Source organism: Hesperophylax consimilis, chromosome 13 (genome assembly GCF_061612785.1).
Source record: "Hesperophylax consimilis isolate HC1 chromosome 13, BYU_Hcon_1.0, whole genome shotgun sequence".
NCBI classification, from domain to species: Eukaryota; Metazoa; Arthropoda; class Insecta; order Trichoptera; family Limnephilidae; genus Hesperophylax; species Hesperophylax consimilis.
In genome coordinates, this window is record NC_142848.1 from 17469437 (window position 1) to 17491629 (window position 22193).

The 22193-nt window shown below is 35.2% G+C and overlaps 1 protein-coding gene across 1 annotated transcript in view; it reads left to right on the forward strand.

Moving 5' to 3' along the window:
• Positions 1-1179: 1179 nt before the first annotated feature.
• LOC149418532 (transmembrane protein 209) overlaps positions 1180-22193 on the forward strand; it is a 29213-nt gene continuing 8199 nt past the window's right edge. Inside the window, exons 1-8 of the mRNA XM_089638833.1 lie at positions 1180-1200; positions 2621-2738; positions 2956-3084; positions 3165-3340; positions 6442-6703; positions 10191-10351; positions 10948-11078; positions 15595-15823. Of these exons, the coding sequence (XP_089494959.1) occupies positions 2737-2738; positions 2956-3084; positions 3165-3340; positions 6442-6703; positions 10191-10351; positions 10948-11078; positions 15595-15823 (1090 nt within the window). The 5' untranslated portion in view covers positions 1180-1200; positions 2621-2736. The remainder of the gene's footprint in view (positions 1201-2620; positions 2739-2955; positions 3085-3164; positions 3341-6441; positions 6704-10190; positions 10352-10947; positions 11079-15594; positions 15824-22193) is intronic.

A 22193-nucleotide genomic window follows, 5' to 3' on the forward strand; every position in this document is an offset into this window, starting at 1 on the left:
GAATCGATGAAAATATTTTGATGCAGGTTTTATCACCAGAAATTTATCAAGTGCCGTCATAGATGTTTTTTTCCCTTTGATTCAATACAAATGTCAGTAACTTAGTATCGAGATGCTAAAATTTTACCTAGTATTCTTCCATGTTAAAAGCGGTAATCTTAAGAATAAAAAATGTCTCGATTTGTTTGTATGGGAACAAAATACAGAACCGGTTGAAAACAAAAGTAGGCTTTTTGAGACACCTACATGAATATCATGGATTTTTTGGAGACCTAAAAAAATAAAACTTTGAAAATTATTTTAACTAACAAAAAAATACTGTATTTAAGTCAGAAACTCGTTATTTATGGGGAATTCGAACATCTCTTTTGGGTATTTTAGAACTGATGCATTGGCAACCCTGGTTCACATTCACATTAGAACCGATGAAAATGTAGTAATGCAAGTTTTTAATTACCAGTAAATTGTTTATAAGGTGCGGTCATGGATTGGATTAGTGACGAGATGCTAAATTTTTTCTTAGGATGGGTTGTTTTACAGAATTTAAACAATTCATAAAATTTAAATGTTCTGTCAATCATTATTGGCTTGTTGTTTTAAAAAAATGAAATTATAACAGAACTTGCAAAACCTTGGCAGAACCTTAAAATCAACTTTGAAATTGGAACAATTCTTCAAAGTTAATTTTCAAGTTCTGTGAAAGATTTTTCAAGTTCTGTTTTATTTCAGTTCTATCAAGCAACTAGCCTATAGTAATATAATAACAGAAGTTGAATAGGACTTTTACAGAACCCGAAAATGAACGTTGAAATTTGAATAATTCTTCAAATTTCAAAGTTAATTTTCAAGTTCTGTGTAAGATTTTTCTAAGTTCTGTTATTACTTTAGTTCTGTTGAGCAATTAGCCTATAATTATATAATAACAGAATTCGAATAGGACTTTTACAGAACCCGCAAATGAACGTTGAAAGTCGATGAATTGTTGAAATTCTCCTATACAACCCGTCGTTAGTGTTCTTCGATATTAAAAGCGGGTAATCCATGGAGTGGTCTATGAAAATTATATTCGTGAACTGTTCATTTTAGCCCCACCTTCAATTATCCCCGAATATATAGTACCTACTACTATTACGATGTTGACAAAAATGGGAACATGTGAATAGATGAGCTGTCAGAACAGCCATAGAAAAATAATGGAACTGCAGCATCAGGGGCGTATAACTCTCGCATAACCTTGTAACCCTGATGGGAGGAGTTATCCTCAACCCAAATTCTTATAGACAAAGCTGTTGTGGCTGAAAGCTCAGATCTCATTGGCTCAGAGCAAAAATTGTATCTTGATCTCTCGCTCTCTACCGTAGCGACTCGTGTAACAGAAAGAGAAGCTAAACATGTGTTATGCTCCGATAAAAAAATAACGGTAATTTCCAAGACGTCATTTCGCAGATTGAAGTCAGTTGAAGGTTTTAGCGTAAATATTTTGAATTTTCTTTCACCCATCTAAAAATAATGTTGCGTGCTAGAATTCTTCAAGGTGATAAATTAATGCCGTGTTGTGTTAAAGGTTGCTCAAATGGATTCGATAATCCAGTGCTAGGAAGAAGCAGCAAGAAATACGTTTGTTTGTGTGTGCCATTTCGCGATTGAAATCAAAAATACGGTACTTTTGGGATTAAAAAATAATGCGTTGCCAACGCTTAATCTTCCAATCATCATAAAATATCCGGTCTATCTCCACCAATTGAAAGAAGGACTCGATCACGTTGTTAAATACAGGTACTAACCTCTCTTTCTTTGATACAATGTTCATGATTCCTGAATGTACTTCATTGGCTAATAATTTGATTAATTTTCCTTTTCAGACCTATCCGTATTCCGACGCGATCTTATACCACGTATTAGGAGACTAAAATTGCTAAACAAAGCCACGATTACATCAAACAAGTTCATTTAAACCTCTCCAGAATTACATCATGTAAGTACCAGTATTTTCAATGATGTTTGCTGACGACAAAGCTGTGAAAATTATATGAAACCCTTGCAGGAGAACTTGAATAACTTCTAGTGCTATTTTGTGTATATATTCTTGTATTTTTGTGCAAGGTCAAATTAAATCCTATTAAGTTGTTGCAGTAAGACAGAAATCCTGGGTTCGATTCCTAGTTGAGACTGTTACTTTTTATTTTTTTGTGTCTTGTTCTGTTTCATGTTTTGTTTAGATATATTAGTATAATCTTCTACTTCAATGATAAATCAATGCTCAATACATCGGTTGTACTGACCCTGTTTTGTATTACTGTCCATTGTCTTTTTGAAAATAAAAAATATTTTGATGTGTGCATAGCTGTGGGTTTTTTTTATTTTCCTTTTCCTGCATTCCAGTATTTTTTATGATATAATTTTTTTGGGCTAGTGAATGAACGATGTTAGCTGGGTGCAGGTATATTGTCTATGTTTGCTCTTTTTTAAATGACCTTGAGATTTCTTTATGGTCCACCATATATTTACCTGTCTGGACCAAACGACCGTTTTATCTGTGGTCGTCTGTGGTTAAGGGGGTGACAAAATGGCGCCATACAAAAAGCCCGAAGATATCGATCTAGAGAGTGGTTTATTTATGTGCAGCATCAATTTTTGGCGGTTGCGATGACGGCGTTATAGTTGTTTTCTTTTACATATATTTGTATTTGTAGTTTATAATATTTTAATCTTTAAAAGGACAAAATTACACAAAAAATGTTTGTATGAATTCAATATATCTTATCAAAGATAATTATTTCAAAATTACCCATCCTAGTAGCTTGCTACAATAACCTTATAGCTTTGAAAATTTGAATAAATTTATGACCTTTCTGATTATAGATTGCACACAGCAAATCGTGACATGATATTATATTTATTGAGGTGAGGTTGTACTCTGTGAGGTCTGTTTATAAGAAATATTTGTTTTTTCAGGGCTTCGACAAAACAGATGCCTGTACTTTCAAAAACATTAGATTTAAAATATTTATCGCACAAAAAGAAAGCGTCACTTAAATGGGGATCGATAAATGCGGTATTATTTGGCATTCTTATATACGACCTGTAAGTAATAATTAAACATTTAAATATATAATATACCTTTGTATAATTTACAACGGCGGTCATATTTATTGTCTTTTCAGTAAATACAAATGTCAATATTACACAACGTGGATTCATTATGTAGAATACTTTTTGACAATTGTATTTGGACTGAACGCTATCTACCACTGCCTGCGATACCTGTATCACACCTTCATCATGTCACCCGTCCTAGTCACAGCGAGACAAAAGAGCCTGCTCGGATTCAAAGATCATGGCAAGTACACAAGATACTCATAGCTGCCTATCGTAGATGTTCAACGTATTCAACTGTTTATATGGATGTTCCTTTATCTAGCATCATTGCTATAGATATTGGATCTACTGGTGCAATCAAATTTATTGATGAATAATTAAAAATACCTTTTGATAAATCAACATGTTTTAGAAACAGAGTTACCTTCATAAGCATACATCAATATGATATTGATACATTGTATGCTAATGAAGGGATCTTTGCTCCTGAAACATGTCGGTTTATCAATAAAATGTGGTGTAAAAAAAGTGTTTTTGGTAAAGTTGCCGAATTCCGCATTGCGTACTCAATTAAAAAAAAAATAACACTTGATTTCAATTGAATCACTAATGGAAACAACTATTTAAGTTGGAGGAGATGTATACATGCATAAAATAGATTTTAGGTTGTTATTTTTTATTATTTTAATAATTTCTATGTATTTTCTAACCTTCAAACTTAACTTTGAAAAAAAATTAAACTTAAATCATAGACTAAATAAATACAAAGACTGGTTATTGTTGTACTAGTCTCCTTCAACGGAAGCAATCTTCCGAACAGGCCTTCCATTGATATGCTAGGTGTAACTATAAGTGACCAGCTCAGGTACGGGGTTCCATCGAAGCCAGAGTAAAGTTGGCCTCTCAGAAGCTGGGCGTACTGTACAGGGCCCGCAGATACTTTAATAGTACACAACTGCTGACCCTGTACAAATCGCAAGTGCGCCCTACTGTCGAATTTGGCAGCCATTTCTGGTCCGGAGCCCCAAAATACCCTTGACTCTGTGCAGAAACGGGCGGTCCGTTTGATAGATTCCCCAATCTTAACAAACGGACTGCAATCTTTAGAGCACAGGCGTCAGGTAGGTATGCTGTCCTTGTTCTATCGGTATTACAATGGAAGATGCTCTGAGGAACTAGCGTCAATGATCCCTTCGGCACCGGTGCATAGTCGGGATACACGCCAAACGCGTGCCCAACATTTGTACACGGTTGACATTTGTCACATGAGAACGGGTCGCTTCTACGATTCGTTCTTAAGTTCAACAGCTCGGCTGTGGAACGAGCTGCCGGCCTCTGTGTTTCCTCCCTCCTACAACATGGGACTCTTCAAGACCCATGTTCACTCCTTCCTCTCCACAATAAGACCCTCCACACAGCATCCCCAAAGATGACATAGGCCCTGAGGGAAATTATTTTCTTCAGGGCCTCCTGTGTGGAGTTAATATATAAAAAAAAAAAAAAAACTTAGTCCAATTTGACCTCCAATGCTCCAAACGTTCTTATGCCGAACGACCGGGAACTACTGGATCGAACAAAAACTATAGAACATTCTTGTTGCATCTCTCATAGCTAAAACGAAACGAGTAAGAAAAGAATGGTAATTCAGAGAATATTTGTGAAATAGCAAATACAACGGTGCGTGCATCTGTTGATTTTAGTATCAAGCGAAAACTAAATGCATGAGAAAAGGATAGCAATTCAAAGATTGTGTGTGGATGGATTAAATAGCTGTATTATCAACAGCCCGTCCCCCACAAGTAGACTGCGGGCGCAGTAGAATAAGACTACTTATGTATTTCTGCGTTTCCCATCTCCTTTTGTTTTATTTCGACCTTTACCGATTTCGTGTACCCAAAACCCTTGAATAATTATATTTATTCAAATTATCTATGACTGATGAGTGTGTATTTACGAAAGGAAAGAAACTCCATCCGAGATGTTTTTTGCTGGAGAATGATTTTTGCACCCCTCAAAAGCACAGGAAGGCATTTTTTCACACAAAAAAAAAGAGCCCAGAGCGACGTGTTTGTGGCAGCTGGCGACAGCTTGTCAGACGAATGAACTTATGTGCGATACTAAATGCAATAAATCTCAAGTATGTCCACTGGACCTAGTTTGGTGCAACCATGCGCATTGTCTCAGTAACCTATCTTCTCTTTTAATTCATCAAAGACTTCAACGCATCTTTTACCATCTCCCCCAGTATAATTTTTTTTTTTTACAAACCCCGCACAGGACCTGAGGAAAAGAATTTCCCTCAGGGCCCATGTCATCTTTTGGGATGCTGTGTGGAGGGTCTTTTTTTAAGGAAAGGAGGGGGAGGTAAAAGGTATGAGGGTTGAGTAGGAATCTAAGGATCAGTGTGTCCAGGAGAGTCCTAGTGCACCAAACGTAGCGAATGACTTGGGGTGACCTATATCCAATAAAAGGTTCCGGGGGCGGCGGTACCCATACCCGCCTCCCAAATTGTAGTAATTGTGATGAAACCAAGTGTTATTTTTAATTTTTTGTTTATTAAAGCGTGAGGCGGAATTCAACAACTAAAACTCTATTGTGTTTTTAATTATGTATCTTATAAAATGGTGAAAAGTAAATTATTTAATGATAATTCCATAATAAAATTTATGTTGTTTGGCACCTTGCACAGATAATTGTGTTTGTTAAACACATTTATACAGGTGTCTGGGGGTAAAATGTGCTAACTTCGAGGGGTGATTCTACATAAATAATATTACAAGTAAAAAATAAAAATAATTTTTATCGAAATTCCAACATTTTAAGGTAGTTTTTAGATTAAAAAAATGAATTATTTGTATGGGAAAATAAATATTCTTCTAAAAAAATAATTTTGGTTGAGAAAAACATTTCGATAAAAGTTATTTATCTTTTTTACTTTTACCATCATGTAAAATCACCTCCCAAAGTTAAAACACTTTACCCCCCCGGGCACCCTGTATATTATATCACATATTGTTATTATAACACGTAGTCACCAAAGGTCACAAATTGTTTTTGAAAATATGATTTTCTTAATTTAGATGATTTAATTTACATGTTTCCATGGCCACTCAAGACAAAATTCACTCAAGTGGCAAATCAACAAAATTTTGTAAAGTGAAATCAAGCATTAAAAGGGCCTATATATCTAACCTAATGTAATCTATTTAACATCACCTTTCAAGATTGTGTTGAATTGTCACTGTCCTGAGTTGGCGGTTACCAATTTACATAGAGACCGTACTTGGAAGAGTTCAATTTTACGAGTTTTCAGGAGAGCAAATCTAATTTTTGTTCTTCTAGACAATTCATACAGAATTCAGTCCTCTTCATCCTTGGGTCCCGTGGCGCGGGACTCCTCTCCCCCCGCCCCCATGAACCTGTCCACCCGCAGCTGGAGGTCCAACTCCACGGTGAATGAGAGCATGAACCAGAGTTCAGCATCTCCCTCGTGGGTTTACAGCCGCGGCTCCCCCTCCATGCCCAATTACAAGCCCCAACAACTCAGCTTTAGTGAGATGCCCGAGTCCGTTGTGAATGAGCAGACTTTTCAGGAGTACTTGCGGTGAGTTTATTTCTCCTTTCCAAACATGTTCCTGATGTAAAGACATCTGAATATATCGTTGGATTAATTTGTAGAATGCGTAAATTATGTCAAATTTTACAGGAGGCGCAAAAGACCTCGTAGTGAAAAAAAAATGAAAAACAGATTAATATTTTGTAATTTAAGGCTTTCCTTTTTAACCGCTTCTGTGCCAAGAGCGAGTTAACTCGCATTCTTGTCCGTGCCCAGCAGGCCAACCATAGAAAAATAGCGAGTTTACTCACTCTTCTTTGAGCCTCTGTATCATACATATGTCCCGTTTTTTTTAAAATATGTTTATCTAAGTGAAGGGAAGCAAAAACGTCGAATATTGAATAAATTTGGTAAGTCATTTAAATATCCTTTCAAGGTGTAATGTTTTTAATTTTTAAAAATAAGATTTAAAAATGATTTATTTTGATTAAAAATTCACGGCCTGCTGTGCACAGCTACACTTCTACCTACTGGCATTTAAAAGGTTAAAACAGAATTAGGAAGGTAACTTAATTCTATTTATTCTTATTCATATTGCATATGTACGGGCGCAAACAAATAATTTGTCATACTTTAAAGCACTTGCAAAAAGTGTATTTTAATAAAATAACTAAATGAATGCCTAGATTATAATATACGTTACATTTAACCTAAAGATAGTCCTTTTTGTATGTAATTTAGTTTTTGCAGTATCTGACGCTTTATTTACAATACATAAATACAGTAGTATCGATATGTATTTAGTTAACACACTTCCGGCGGGAAGGGTTGTTCTACCTTTTACGCCGGTCCTACTTGAATGACTGTAAAAGCATTGATGTCCGATAATTCTGTATGAATATTGTATACCAATCTTTTTGGTCAAATGGTCCCAACTATAAATATGTTTATCTATAAACAATGTGATATGAGTCTCCGATTTTCTTATCTTATTGTCTCTTGTGTGGAAGAATATTTAATCAAAAGGAAACTATACTAAACCTGTAGAATGGGTAATAAATCCTCATACTTATGGCACTGGAGATGCAGAAATCGTTATTTTTTTATGCGAAAGTGATAGGCAAAACTAACTTTTAACTTCAGTTCATGAAGTGGTATTACAAAGTAGACTTTAATTTCAGACAGTACATTTACAGTTGAGATGTGGTGAACTACTATGTAAAATTTTTTTTATTTATTTATTTATTTATTTATTAACGCCGATTATAGCGGCTTTTACAAAAAAATAACATTTGTTATACATATTAATACAGAATATACATAGATAAAAAAAATATAAATATAAAATACATAAAAGAGAACAATAGAAATAGTTATTATAAATACAATACAACAATTGTTTATATATTTATATATATATATAAATATATAAACAATTCATATACAATAAATCCCGGATAAATTAATACTTTAAAACTATATTTGATTATAATCAATCTGAGAAGCGCTGACATACAGTTTTAATTAAATAGTGTTTGTATGAGGTTAAGCTAGTAATGTTTATAGATTCATCCAAAACATATTTATTACCAAGTACATGTAGGCGATTTATTATGGAATTGAGTTCAGCGTTAGATCCTGTATTGTTGCAATGATAGGGTAATTTGAAACGAACTGATCGACTAGGTACATGGAAACATATTAACGAAAGAAGTTCAGGGGAGTTCAACAGGTTGGTAACGATTTTAAATAAATAAAATAGGTCAAAACAAATTCTTCTTTCTTTTAATGTGTCGAGTCCCAATAATTGTAACAGAGAGGGGTAATTAATGTTTTCGACGAATATTCCCAATTTAAAATTAATATAACGTAAAAATTTATGTTGGACTCGCTCAAGGGAATTCTCATGTACACTGTAGTAAGGACTCCAAATGGTGGTGTTAAATTCTAGTTGGCTTCTAACAAGTGAAGTGTAAAGTAATTTGACAGTTTTTAAATTTTTAAAATCCTTTGAAATCCGTAAGACAAATCCTAACATTTGCATTGCTTTACTGGTTATATTATTAATGTGTTTAATGAATGTTAATTTAGTGTCAAATGTTATACCAAGGTCTCTTATTTCATCCACAGATAATAAGGTGTGATTATTGAGAAAGTAGGTGAACAAAAATGGGTTTTTTTTTCTGTGGAATCTCATAAGTTGACATTTTTTTACATTAAGAGTTAATTTGTTTTTAAGACACCAATCGTAAAAGCTATTAATATTAGATTGAAGTGTTAGACAGTCCTCGATATTGTCAATAATTCTATATATCTTCATATCATCAGCGAACATTAGAATGAGAACACGGGTGAATATGTTTGTTACGTCGTTAATGAATAAATTAAAAAGTAAAGGACCAAGATGCGAACCCTGGGGTACGCCACTGGTAGCTTCGAACATGTAGGATAAGTGATCATTAATACAGACAGTTAACTGACGCCTAAGTAGGTAACTCTTAAACCAAGATAAAAGGTTTCCATTAATGCCGAGTTTCAAAAGTTTATTAATGAGGATTTTATGACAGACCTTATCAAACGCCTTACTGAAGTCGGTATATATAGAATCAACTTGTTGTTTGTTGGCAAGTGCATTGGAAATAAAATTTTCATATAATGTTAGGTTAGTCAAAGTTGATCTGCCGGAGATAAAGCCGTGTTGACAAGTTGCGATACAAGAGTTTACAAAGAAGCTGATTTTCTTAAGAATCAATTTCTCAAAAAGTTTAGGTATAGACGATTGAATACAGATAGGCCGATAATTTTCAACAAAGGATTTATCACCACTTTTAAATACAGGAGTTAGGTAGCTAAGTTTCCATATTTGTGGAAAGTGTCCTGTGGAGAGTGACTTGTTGAACAGTATATTAAGCGGAACAGATAAACTTTGGACACAATTCTTAAGTAAGATGGAAGGAATCTTATCAGGTCCCGAGCTCGTTTTGGGTTCAAGTGATTTAATACAGACTATAATGTCTTCAATATCAATGTGTATTTGCGATAAGTGTAAATTTATATCCGAATTGAAGTAAGGAATTAAGTCATCTGGAATATCAGGTTCATACACGTCCTTAAAGTAATCAGCAAACATGTTAACAATTTCATAAATTTTACTGGAGCTATTTTGTCTGTAACGTATATTACCAGAAATACCAGCATCATTGTTTTTCATTGATTTTGTGTATTTCCAAAAGTATTTTACATCATGAAGTATCGTGTTGTAAAATGAAATTGATATAAAATAAATTGTAAAATGTATCTATTATTTTCAAAGATATTGTGTATAAAGCTTGAAGTGTGTCAATTAAACATTAAAAAGTTGTTCAATAATATATGTTGATACATATTGTGTACTGAATAATGATTTAATTAATTATTACATTCTGATCGAATTCGAAGTTAAATTATTGTCAGGTTATTTCTAATCTGGGAATGTTTGTCTCTGTTTAAAAATAATTTTAATTTGTTTGCTATTGTTTATGAAAATGTTTTTTAGAAATGCGGAAGAAATAGAGAAGAATGACTCCCTAATGAAGAGTGCCGGGGACAGCCCTAAAGAAAGGAGCATCTTCTGGAACCACCCTTCTACAAGAACAGGCAATGAGCTCTCCCCAATGTTCAAGAAAAATCAGTACCAGCTAGCACCTTTGAATAGTGGTTAGAAACAGTTTTGTATATTCCCTGTGTGGATTGAATTTATTATTATTACTGGTGCCGTCGCCTGTGTCCACACACATTGCACCTATGTGCGCTGCGGCCCTGATAACCTGCATAGATCCAAAGTGTCACCTATTTCTTTGTAACCCAATCTCTTGAAGTTCACCAGGATTGTATTTGAGTGCGTTCCCATCAATCCTCTTCACATTTCATATTTATTGCTTTATTGTTGATTTCTTTTGTATTTGAAAGAACTTGACAGTAGTGGTTGACAGTGGTCTTGTTAATGTGTAGTCCTACAAGTGATGATGTACTGCATGTGACCCGCAAAGGTTGGAAAAATAGGTAAATAGGTTATACATCATTGTATTAGATGATCAAAGTAAAAATGTGGAAGAAGCGCATGCTTTTAGCATTTAAAAAAAATTATACATTGGAAAAAAATAACAGTTTCTATCCATATTGAGTAGTTATTTGGGCAATAGATTTTGTTTATTTATTTAACCCTTTCTTATAATACTGATCAACCCTTATAGTGTAATATTAATTTCTTTATTCATTATGTGAAGATGTAAAATAATATGTATTTTCATCAGAAATTACGCACGCATCGGGAGCGAATGAAGAAGGATCGCCCAAGTCACCACAAATCTCTTCTCATAATATTTGGATGAACCAGCAAATTGACCCTCTTTTGTTGACACAGTGGAATGCAAACATAAGAAATGTAACGTAGACCAACAGTTATTAATATTATTTATCTCTAAAGGTACGTATAAACAGGACTAAATTTCCACAAGCCGAGTCACGAATTGCGGGAAAGGAACAAAGTAACCGCAAGCGAAGTTACGCGCCATCTGCGGTTGCTTCGTTCCTTTACCATAATTCGCGGCTCGGCTTATTAATTATTTTATTCTGAATTTTTTTCCTGTTTATACATAGAATTATATAACACAATTTTATATTTAAGACTAAGAAACATTAGGCTATACGCATCAACACTTATTTGGACGTAACCTATACAGATTATATATTGAGGTGTCGCACTAGGCCATAATCTTCAGGGTCAGATCAATTGGGGAACTGCTGCGGAATATCATTTCTCTGTATGGGAGACAGCTGACAGCCGCGTGATCACGGCGCTCCATAAATTGCATTATTTTCAAATATTGCCTGACTAGCAGATCACTGCACGTCATCGTCGCCAAGCCCACACTTATAACGCATTATCTGTCATGTGTGACAGGACCATGTGGGATTATATGGTGAGCTATTTGGTGTTATAAAAAATGCTTTGATGCGTATAGCGTAATGTGTCGGCACCCTTATGTGATTACCGCGCAAGAGTCTCGACTGTCCAGGGCCAGTGGAACTATGACATCCACAATTTTGGGTATGTTGTGAGCATAGAATAAAGAAGAACACAAGAAATGCGATGTGGGCGTGTTTCGTGATTCTACATTACACTAAACTAAATTACACACTAGTATTAGCTTATTGATGTTTAAACCTCGTAATATTTTATAATTTTTATTCTTCGTTATAAACACCCGCTAAACTGCCAAAGCAGTTTGTCAGGAGGTCAATTTCACAATAATAATTATATGTAATACTAAAGCACAAATATAACGAGAAACCCCAATATAGAAAATAGAGTAATAACATTACAAGTGACTACAATACAAACAGAGATGTGCTTTATTTCAAATAAATCCATTTGAAATGGAAATGCAAAATGCAAAATGGGTATTTTCCATTTTGCATTTTAAATGCTTTTTTGCAACATTCTTCCTACTATCTCCACTCATTTTTTTTTCATAAGCCCCAAATATCAGTCGGTCCTCAACCTCGCTATGAGAGATAATTTACATTTGTCAAGTTGCTCCCTGGTAGGAGCCCTGGCAATTGAGTGATACCATTACAAAAAATACTTATTCAAATACTGAACAGGGGCCATGACGCTGTAATATTAAATATTAGATAGTGGTTTCTATGTTTTTACGTTGGCAACATTAGTCCCGCGCAAATTTTTTGTGGTTTCATAATCTGTAGTCGTGGTGTTTTTGGATGTACCATCATGTAATATGTTTGTTCTACATTGATGTCCATTATTAAATGACAAAATTGTTTAAAAATTCTATAATTATTTTAATTGTTTGACCTGAGAAACCATTTTGCATTTTCAATGGATTTTGAAAATAGGTATTTTGCATTTTGCATTTGAAATGCTTTTCTAAAAACCATTTTGCATTTTGCATTTTCAAATGGAAAAGTTTTGACCCATTTCCATTTTGCATTTCAAATGGTTTTGGGTACCCATTTTGCACATCTCTGAATACAAAGCACGTGACTATAATACAGGCTAAATACTCGTATAAATACACACACTAAAAGGCATACAAAATAATATTAATAACTCTCAATGAAAATAGAATAGAATTCCAGTGTGGAAGTTACTCTCTCAGTATCGCCCTGGTGTAAAGCCACCATTCAGAATTGAAACGTTGCTTGAATTGGCGTGTTTGGTGACCAGATCTGATTAGTCAGATACTTCCCCACCTTCCGTTTCCCCATCTCCTTCCCCTCCCCACTACCTTCAGCCTCAAAACATACCCCAATTGTGGTGCCGTAGTCTCACTCGCTGCAGACAGTTGGGACTCTGTGCGGTATTCATATAAAAAAAAAAAAATAAGACACAGAAAACAAAAAGATAATGCTTGCGGTACTGTATATTATCTATATTATGTACAGTGAAACCTCTATCTATCGTTCCTCGAATAATCGTTTTCCCGGATGTATCATTTATTTCTTCTAGTCCGAATTCATTTCATACAAAAATAGATCGCATCGATCGTTTCTACGTCCACCATTTTCCCGCATTCATCGTAGGAATTACGTCGCGTATTTGATATATTTAGTCTATGTTTAAACGGCGCCAGACGGCACTCTTTACGATGCGCGAAACTTTTGAGAGAGAAAGAGAAAGAATAACAGTTTGTCGCCGACATCAGTCGCTAGTTGTCGTCAGTTGTCGCTAGATACCCGAACTTAGTGGAGTGTTTGCAGTTATCCTTTTTGAGCTTTTAAACTATCTTCGAAATGAGCCGTTTGATGAATAAAGTACGTACTCCTCTTCAAGAAAGATTGAAAATTATCGAAGAGGTGGAAAAAAACCCCGCTGAAAAACGCATCGATATAGCCAAGCGTTTAGGAATCGCGGCATCCACGTTAAATTCTATTTTCTTGAAAAAAAAACGAAATTCGGGAGCAATTTCAAAAGTGCGGAAAATCTTCGAAAACTAGAAAAACCCGTAAAGAATTAAAGTTTAGCGAACTGGAGAAAATTCTTATCTCTTGGTACAAAATTTGACAAATTTTAACAATTTTGTTACTTTCGACGACAATATTCCAACTTGTGGGATAGAAACTATCGAAAAGCTTGTGTGAGGCAAGATTGAAGGAGACAACAGAAGAGGTCGATATTGATGAAGAGGAGCCGCTGCCTGTACCTTCATTTTCAGAAGCATGCACACTCTTTGAAAGATTGAAAACTTTCTACTACGCACACTCAATAACTGATGCCGAAAAGAATATCATTTGCAAAGCCGAAAATATATTTATTTATTTATTTATTATTGGATAATTTGTATAGCGCCGCTTTTGTGAGATATCACCTCAGGGGCGCTTTACAGTTGATGCAGGTATTACAGAAAATATAAATATTACGAAAATAGAGTGAAGTTAAGTTAAGTAAAATGAAGTAAAGGAACAGGTGACACGAAGATAGAAGATGGAGACTCTGCAGCAAGAATCCCAGGTGGTGAAGAAACTGGTCCAGCTGCTGCAGCGAAAGAGTCCACCGCGTCCACCAACAGTGCCAGCACGAGGTTCGTCATCCGTCCAGGTATGTGTCTGCTGCTAATAAAGCGCTGACACACTATCCTCTCACAGATACCAGACCTTGGCAGCACCGCTGTGACGTTCTACGAAGATAGAAGATGGAGACTCTGCAGCAAGAATCCTAAGTGGTGAAGGAACTGGACCAGCTGCTGCAGTAAGAGAGTCCACCGCGTCCAACAACAGCGTCCAGGTATGTATCTGCAGCTAATAAAGCGCTGACACCTCACATAGATAAGAGACCCTGGCAGCACCGCTGTGACGTTTGTCAAGTCCATCATTTATCTCCATGTAATCCTGTTCCTGGTAATTGTTGAAGTGGTGCATTCTGTCCGCAATAAAAAGACGGTTGGGTAATAAATTGCCCTGGGCTTAGTAAAAAACTTGCCAGTGTCCAAGCTTGCCCAGTTTCCGAGAATTTTGTTGAAAACATCTGGAGTGCATTTACCGGTCGCCGTTCGTTTCGAAAGTCCGATATTTTTGAGCAAATTTCAGAATATTCACTTTAAAACACTGCACTCAAATCACATATTATAAAGTTCTAATAATTATTAAGTTTATTTTTATTTAAGTTCAAATATTGATGGATTGATTTTAAAAATAATTTCAAAGCGATGTTGACTTGCGGAAATAAAACAGTAAAAAAACAAATGTCGATGAAAGATTATGTATTTACAATGCAATAAACTTAAAAAAAAATTTTGCTTCTGTTTAGCTTTGTATTTTTTTAAATAAACACATTTATTTACATCTAAAACTTATTTTCTTCTTATAATTTAAATCTACCAACGGTTATGCAGATTGGGAGGACGGTATCTTTACTGGATCGTATCTCATTGTGTTTTGTCCTCTTAATCCCGCATTCATTGTTTTCCCGCATTCATCGTATATTTCGATAGGTCCCTTTAAAACCAATAGATAGAGGTTTCACTGTACATATAAAAAACCCAGTCTAACCCAGTTTCTCCGGTATTAACAGGACCAACACTTTACTAATTGAGTTACTGACATCGAAACCTAATTACATTTGGTTATTTTTATCAATCTCATATTTCAATTTTAGAATTAGTTACACTATCCTCTTCGTGATTAATTTTTGGATTATTACGCCGTGTTTATGTTTGTCAATTTTTCCTTCTTTAGCCAATGTTTCGGACAGTGTTAATGTCCATCATCAGGGCATATATTTAGATTGTGGCGGAGTGTGTGTTTATGTTTGTAGATGTGATACAGTGTTGCAATTGTTAATCCTGTTTATTTAATATCTTTTAACAGTTGACTGGATATTTCAAAGCTCCATAGCTCGTGATGGAAATGACATTATATTTGTGACTTGATCTTTGCAGTGGATATCCACGACGATATTGGCCCGCGTCGTCAAGGAGATCAAAGATATAGACGGCGCTCTGCTAAAGCTGGGCCTGACGGACGTGCGAATAGGCCACGTGGGCCTGGACCGCCTGAAGAAGACGGCCCAAACGCTGCAGATAATGCACCATGTGCCGACTCTGTCCATCCTCGTGCCCTTCATGGAGCTATCCAACAATCAGGAGTACCTGGTTCAGAGAATTAAAGGTATTTGCTTAGCGAATTAAATTATTGAAATTAAGGAATAATATTTGTTAACAAAAAACTGTCCAAAGAAGCCAAGCTAGCAGTCCACAATGGAGTGCTGGTACCTACCCTGATATATGGCAGTGGGACATGGGACTGGCAGAGGAAGGTTGCAAGTAGAATGTATGCTGTAGAAATGAGATCCCTGAGGCGTGTGTGAAGTAAAACCATGTCTAACTTGAGAATGCAAGTCTCATGTAAGTGTAATGAGTATGATTAAGTAAGGGACGCTTAGATAGTTTGGGCATGCAGACCGAATGAGCGAAGAAAGAAGTGTAAGATGAATATATGGCGTGGATGTGAATGGTGGAAGAAGTCGGAAACGCCCGAGGAAGACATGGAATGATAAAGTGAAACATATACTTGAATCAGGCCATGTCAAGAGTGAGAATAACAGAAGAGTATGAATGGAAATGTGTGTGCCAAGATCGACTTGTTTGGCAGTCCATCGTCTCTGCCTACCCCTGCGATAAAACGACGTGATGGTTAGTTAGTTATTGTCACATAAATATTTTGTGACAAGTTTAGTTCTTGCTTAATTGGGGTTATTTTGTCTATGGTGTTTTTTCTCAAACTCTGGCAATATTTTGAAGGAAGGAAGTACAGTTTTGTTTATGGTCACTTCCTCCCCGGCCTGCCTTGCCGGTGGGTCGGTGGATCCAGTCACTCTCCTTTAAAGGGGCTTCAATCTGAGTTAATCATGTGAATAGGAGTTATTATTTCTTTTAAAAAAAAGGCGCGGGGTGTTTATCCATTCACGAACAGTTCGTGTTTGTTATTATTTTAGTGGGGAATATGGAATCCCGCTTTTATTGAGTGTTGGCCGATGGTCATGTCGGAGTGCTCGTGTTTCGGACTTGAAACCGAGATGGGTTTGGTCCTAGCTGTGGCTGGTTGTTCTTGGCGGAGTGTCCCCGTGTCGCAAGAGAACGGATTGCTGTCTTGGCTCCGTTGAAGAGTCTGGTCGACTACCACGTGCTGCAGGCCTGATGCCCCTGCAGGCGTCCATTGAAGGAGCTGCGTTCTCCCGCTGCCACTAAGAATACGGATTGCTGTCTTGGCTCCGTTGAAGAGTCTGGTCGACTACCACGTGCTGCAGGCCTGATGCCCCTGCAGGCGTCCATTGAAGGAGTTGCGTCCTCCTGCTTCCACCAAGGGAAGGATGTCCTGGCTTTCGACTCGGGTCCGTTCCCCGCTGCCGAGAGCAAGTCTTCGTTCGCCTTCCGTTGTCGTTCTTTCGTTTCACGTTAAGTTAGTTTAGTTTGATTCAGGAGTCCATCGGGTATGTGCCTATATTTATTTCTATGGTTACAATGTTTATCATCTGTACTGCTTTGTTGTAACTCTTGATGTTTCAATATATTTTCCATTAAGAATTCATTCTTATTATTTATGATCACCCAACTTACTTGACAGGAAATTAATCCCACAATCATGAGATGAGATCTTTGCTCTACCGTTTTTGTAAACATTGGAATGTTACAACAATATACATTACATTTGGTGACCCAACATTTTCCTTACATTACATTTGGCGCTCAACGTTTAAAATATTTCATTTTCGGTGCCGTATACTTTTTTCTGTCATGTCAGGTTGGATTTTCATTAATACTAGTTGATAATATTAAAATTAAATCGATGTGTGTGTACTTTACATTTATATACTTACATTTACATATTCTATTGTCTACTATTGTTTTTCTTGCTCGAGAATATCTAAAATCAAGTCAAAATAAACAAAGGTTAAACGTCAAAACGAGTGTTGTATTTTTACACTTTCAAATGATTACAGCAATCAAAAGCTATTGTATTTTTATGAATGGTGAATAATAATACCGAATCAAATTAAAAAATTAACATGCATTTGTTAAAATCTTTATGTTTTTATATTCAATACGGAGGTACATTTTTCATATCAATACAAACAACTGTGATATTAAAATTCAGTTTATTTGTAATTGCAATGCATACAAGGTACAAACATACGTACAATACTTACTTTTTAAATATATTTGCACAGTAATATTCAAGTTTTTATGAATCCAGTACACATTTAAATTACGACTTTGTCAAAAAAAAAAAAAAAAATTACCTACCTTATTATTATCACAAATACTATCAAAACAAATTCATTGTTTACATTCTAAAAATACTATCTGTCAAAATGTGTACATTGACATTTGTCATCTATCATGATGAAACATAAACATGCAAATAATGTTCAATATTGTTATTTTATAATGAAATACCTTTTTCAAAGAATCTTTTATATGATATTACCATTTCATATACAAAAATGGTAACGAGACTTTTCATGGTTATTTTTCAATGACAGCGCACTTCTGTCATTATTGAATATGTTGTTGTGGTGTCATCTGACATTAGGCACTAGTAAATACTACATTGTTTACAAACATGGATAACTGTCAATGTCTGCACAAGACTTTGTTATTTTTTTTGCGGTTTATTTAATCGAAAATAACGACGTGTAATTTTTTAATAAAGAGCATCATCATCATCTACATCAATTATCATAACAATTTGGTTAATTGTTTTCTTTATCAATTATTATAACAATTTGGATAATTGTTTTTTTTGATTAAATTACAATAAAGTAGTTGTCCTTGATTCTTAATTGTACTTGGAGTACTCGTATATCGTCGCTTGGCGGCACTGATTTATTTGGAGAATACGTTGGCGGCACTGTTTTGACGCGTATTAGTGTAAACAATTTCTACTTTTCGAGTTGACTTGTATAGGGTGTTTGGTAATTGATCTGTTATAAATAAATTATTATTTATATTTCATTATTACATAAGTGATAATATTCTTATTGAAGAATAATTATTAAAATTCTAATTATCATTTTCCCCAGTTAAATTAAGTTATTGTTAAGTAATATTAAAAAAAAATAGCCAACGATTTTTTGCGTTCTGTGCACAAGGATGACAAGAGGTCGTCAGCGGTTACTAGTAATAAATATAAGTTTACAACAAACAACATGGACGCATGTGTGTCGCTATCTCATTGTGGACAAGTTATTAGACCACTTGTTAATATTAAAATTAAGAATTTGTTTTTTCTTCAGGTAGATTAGTTTTGTTTTTTTTTAAGGAGGCTAATGTTTTAGTGTGTAGGCCTACCAAAGCCTTCACATTATTGCAATATATATTATAATTCTTTTGTGACTGTTCTGTTCTCATGATTTGGAGTTTGGTACCTTCATTTCTTGTGCTCAGTACGGACACTAAAATCTAGTTTATTGACGATAAACCGTTTATTTACCCTCGGTAAACTGGAACGTGATCCTTGTGGTCACTGGCGCCCAAATTTTGTTAGTTAAGTCTTTCTTTCTTCGTTACTATGTTTTTTTTTTTCTTGTTATTAATAACATACACTAGTTTCGGGATTTTGGTAGTTTCAAATATTTGATTATATTGGTTATAATACACTTAGTTACATACATGCACACACATTGATTTATTACCTTGTTCCGTCTGTATAACGGATTATGTTGTAATGCTTTTATGTTTAAGTTTATGCCCTTCTTTCTTTAGTTCACTGGAGGCCCCTTTACTGGCCCATTGAACCTCCAGGGAACTTCAGAATGTATATCTTGGAATTTTGTGTTTCAGAGACTTGAGCTACTTTCTGATGCACAAAAGTTCTTTATATAAGTCTTAGTTCATAAGAGAGTTGTTTTGTCTCTAACGAAGTTAGTACTGCTTTGGCGTGCTTAACTAGGAATTAATTCCTTTGGAATTATCACTTTGCCTCTAATACAGGAAAGTGTGTTTCTGTTTAGTTTTTAAGTCTAAATGTGATAAACATTAGAGTCTTACTGTTAATACCAGTATTAGACTATAAATTAAGTATTACTAGTGTCATTCATTAAATTTTGGATTGATCACCCCTCGAATAGTGTCAACTCACTGAAAGCCATAGTTGATCACACAATTTTTTTTTGTTTGTACAAGAAATGCTGACGTTTTGTCTACACTTGGAGTGTTTTTTAAGGAATGCCAGCTTGGGTATTGCCTTGGTCTCATTTTTTTTACAAACAATGTCACTCTGTGGAGTGTTTGCTGCAGGTTGTTATATGGATTTTTGTATATCCTAAGGTATGAGCTTAACTTACTAGTTTCTGTTTTGCTTTTTAGTACCATTTGACTTTGGTCATGAACTGATTGATAAATAGATAGGTATTGTGTTATGTAAACCCTATTCTGTCCACCTTGATCGGCAGGTATTTATAGTTTTATAAACCTGACCTGATTTGACTTTCGCAAAATGGATAATTTGAATATTATTCTTGTTTGACGACTCTGTTACTTATTGGTATTTCTTCGGAATTGTAAATCCTGGTTCAATAACGAACGATAAAAAATGATGGATAAATAATCCAATACAAACCCATACTCTGGTCACGTCTAATAGACAGTTTGTAAACTGATTCTATACTACTAATAACACAGAACAGTATTTTCTTGTGTACTAATTTTGCCTACTTTGAACTCCATTGTTCTGAATTGTAAAAAAAAAATGTATATCTATAAAGATATTTTCATTATCTATGATTGTTTAATTTTAACTATTGTTTAATTTTAAGTTTTGTCATAAGAATGTTGTCATAAGATTTTTGTCATAAGACTGTTAAACCGGATGGATTTAGTTAGATAGGTTTCTCATTTTGCTATTTAATTATAGCGTAAATTCAGTGTAAGGGAGGGCTGTTTAACCACCCTAAAGTGAAGCCAAATTGGCCTTGATTTCCTGTGCAAGGAAAAGTGATCTTGTTTTTTTTCTTTATTATTAAGAAATTTATTTTTAAGAAATTTAGTTTTTAAGAAACTTAATTCTTAGTTGTTATTTTAACTACTAATTATTGTTTATGTTTTCATTTTTCTAGATACCTGATGGACTCATAGTTTAGTTTATTAGTGGTCTTAGTTGTTCATGTTTGAGGGCAAACATTTTGTGGGAAGGGGGGAATTGTCACATAAATATTTTGTGACAAGTTTAGTTCTTGCTTAATTGGGGTTATTTTGTCTATGGTGTTTTTTCTCAAACTCTGGCAATATTTTGAAGGAAGGAAGTACAGTTTTGTTTATGGTCACTTCCTCCCCGGCCTGCCTTGCCGGTGGGTCGGTGGATCCAGTCACTCTCCTTTAAAGGGGCTTCAATCTGAGTTAATCATGTGAATAGGAGTTATTATTTCTTTTAAAAAAAAGGCGCGGGGTGTTTATCCATTCACGAACAGTTCGTGTTTGTTATTATTTTAGTGGGGAATATGGAATCCCGCTTTTATTGAGTGTTGGCCGATGGTCATGTCGGAGTGCTCGTGTTTCGGACTTGAAACCGAGATGGGTTTGGTCCTAGCTGTGGCTGGTTGTTCTTGGCGGAGTGTCCCCGTGTCGCAAGAGAACGGATTGCTGTCTTGGCTCCGTTGAAGAGTCTGGTCGACTACCACGTGCTGCAGGCCTGATGCCCCTGCAGGCGTCCATTGAAGGAGCTGCGTTCTCCCGCTGCCACTAAGAATACGGATTGCTGTCTTGGCTCCGTTGAAGAGTCTGGTCGACTACCACGTGCTGCAGGCCTGATGCCCCTGCAGGCGTCCATTGAAGGAGTTGCGTCCTCCTGCTTCCACCAAGCGAAGGATGTCCTGGCTTTCGACTCGGGTCCGTTCCCCGCTGCCGAGAGCAAGTCTTCGTTCGCCTTCCGTTGTCGTTCTTTCGTTTCACGTTAAGTTAGTTTAGTTTGATTCAGGAGTCCATCGGGTATGTGCCTATATTTATTTCTATGGTTACAATGTTTATCATCTGTACTGCTTTGTTGTAACTCTTGATGTTTCAATATATTTTCCATTAAGAATTCATTCTTATTATTTATGATCACCCAACTTACTTGACAGGAAATTAATCCCACAATCATGAGATGAGATCTTTGCTCTACCGTTTTTGTAAACATTGGAATGTTACAACAATATACATTACATTTGGTGACCCAACATTTTCCTTACATTACATTTGGCGCTCAACGTTTAAAATATTTCATTTTCGGTGCCGTATACTTTTTTCTGTCATGTCAGGTTGGATTTTCATTAATACTAGTTGATAATATTAAAATTAAATCGATGTGTGTGTACTTTACATTTATATACTTACATTTACATATTCTATTGTCTACTATTGTTTTTCTTGCTCGAGAATATCTAAAATCAAGTCAAAATAAACAAAGGTTAAACGTCAAAACGAGTGTTGTATTTTTACACTTTCAAATGATTACAGCAATCAAAAGCTATTGTATTTTTATGAATGGTGAATAATAATAC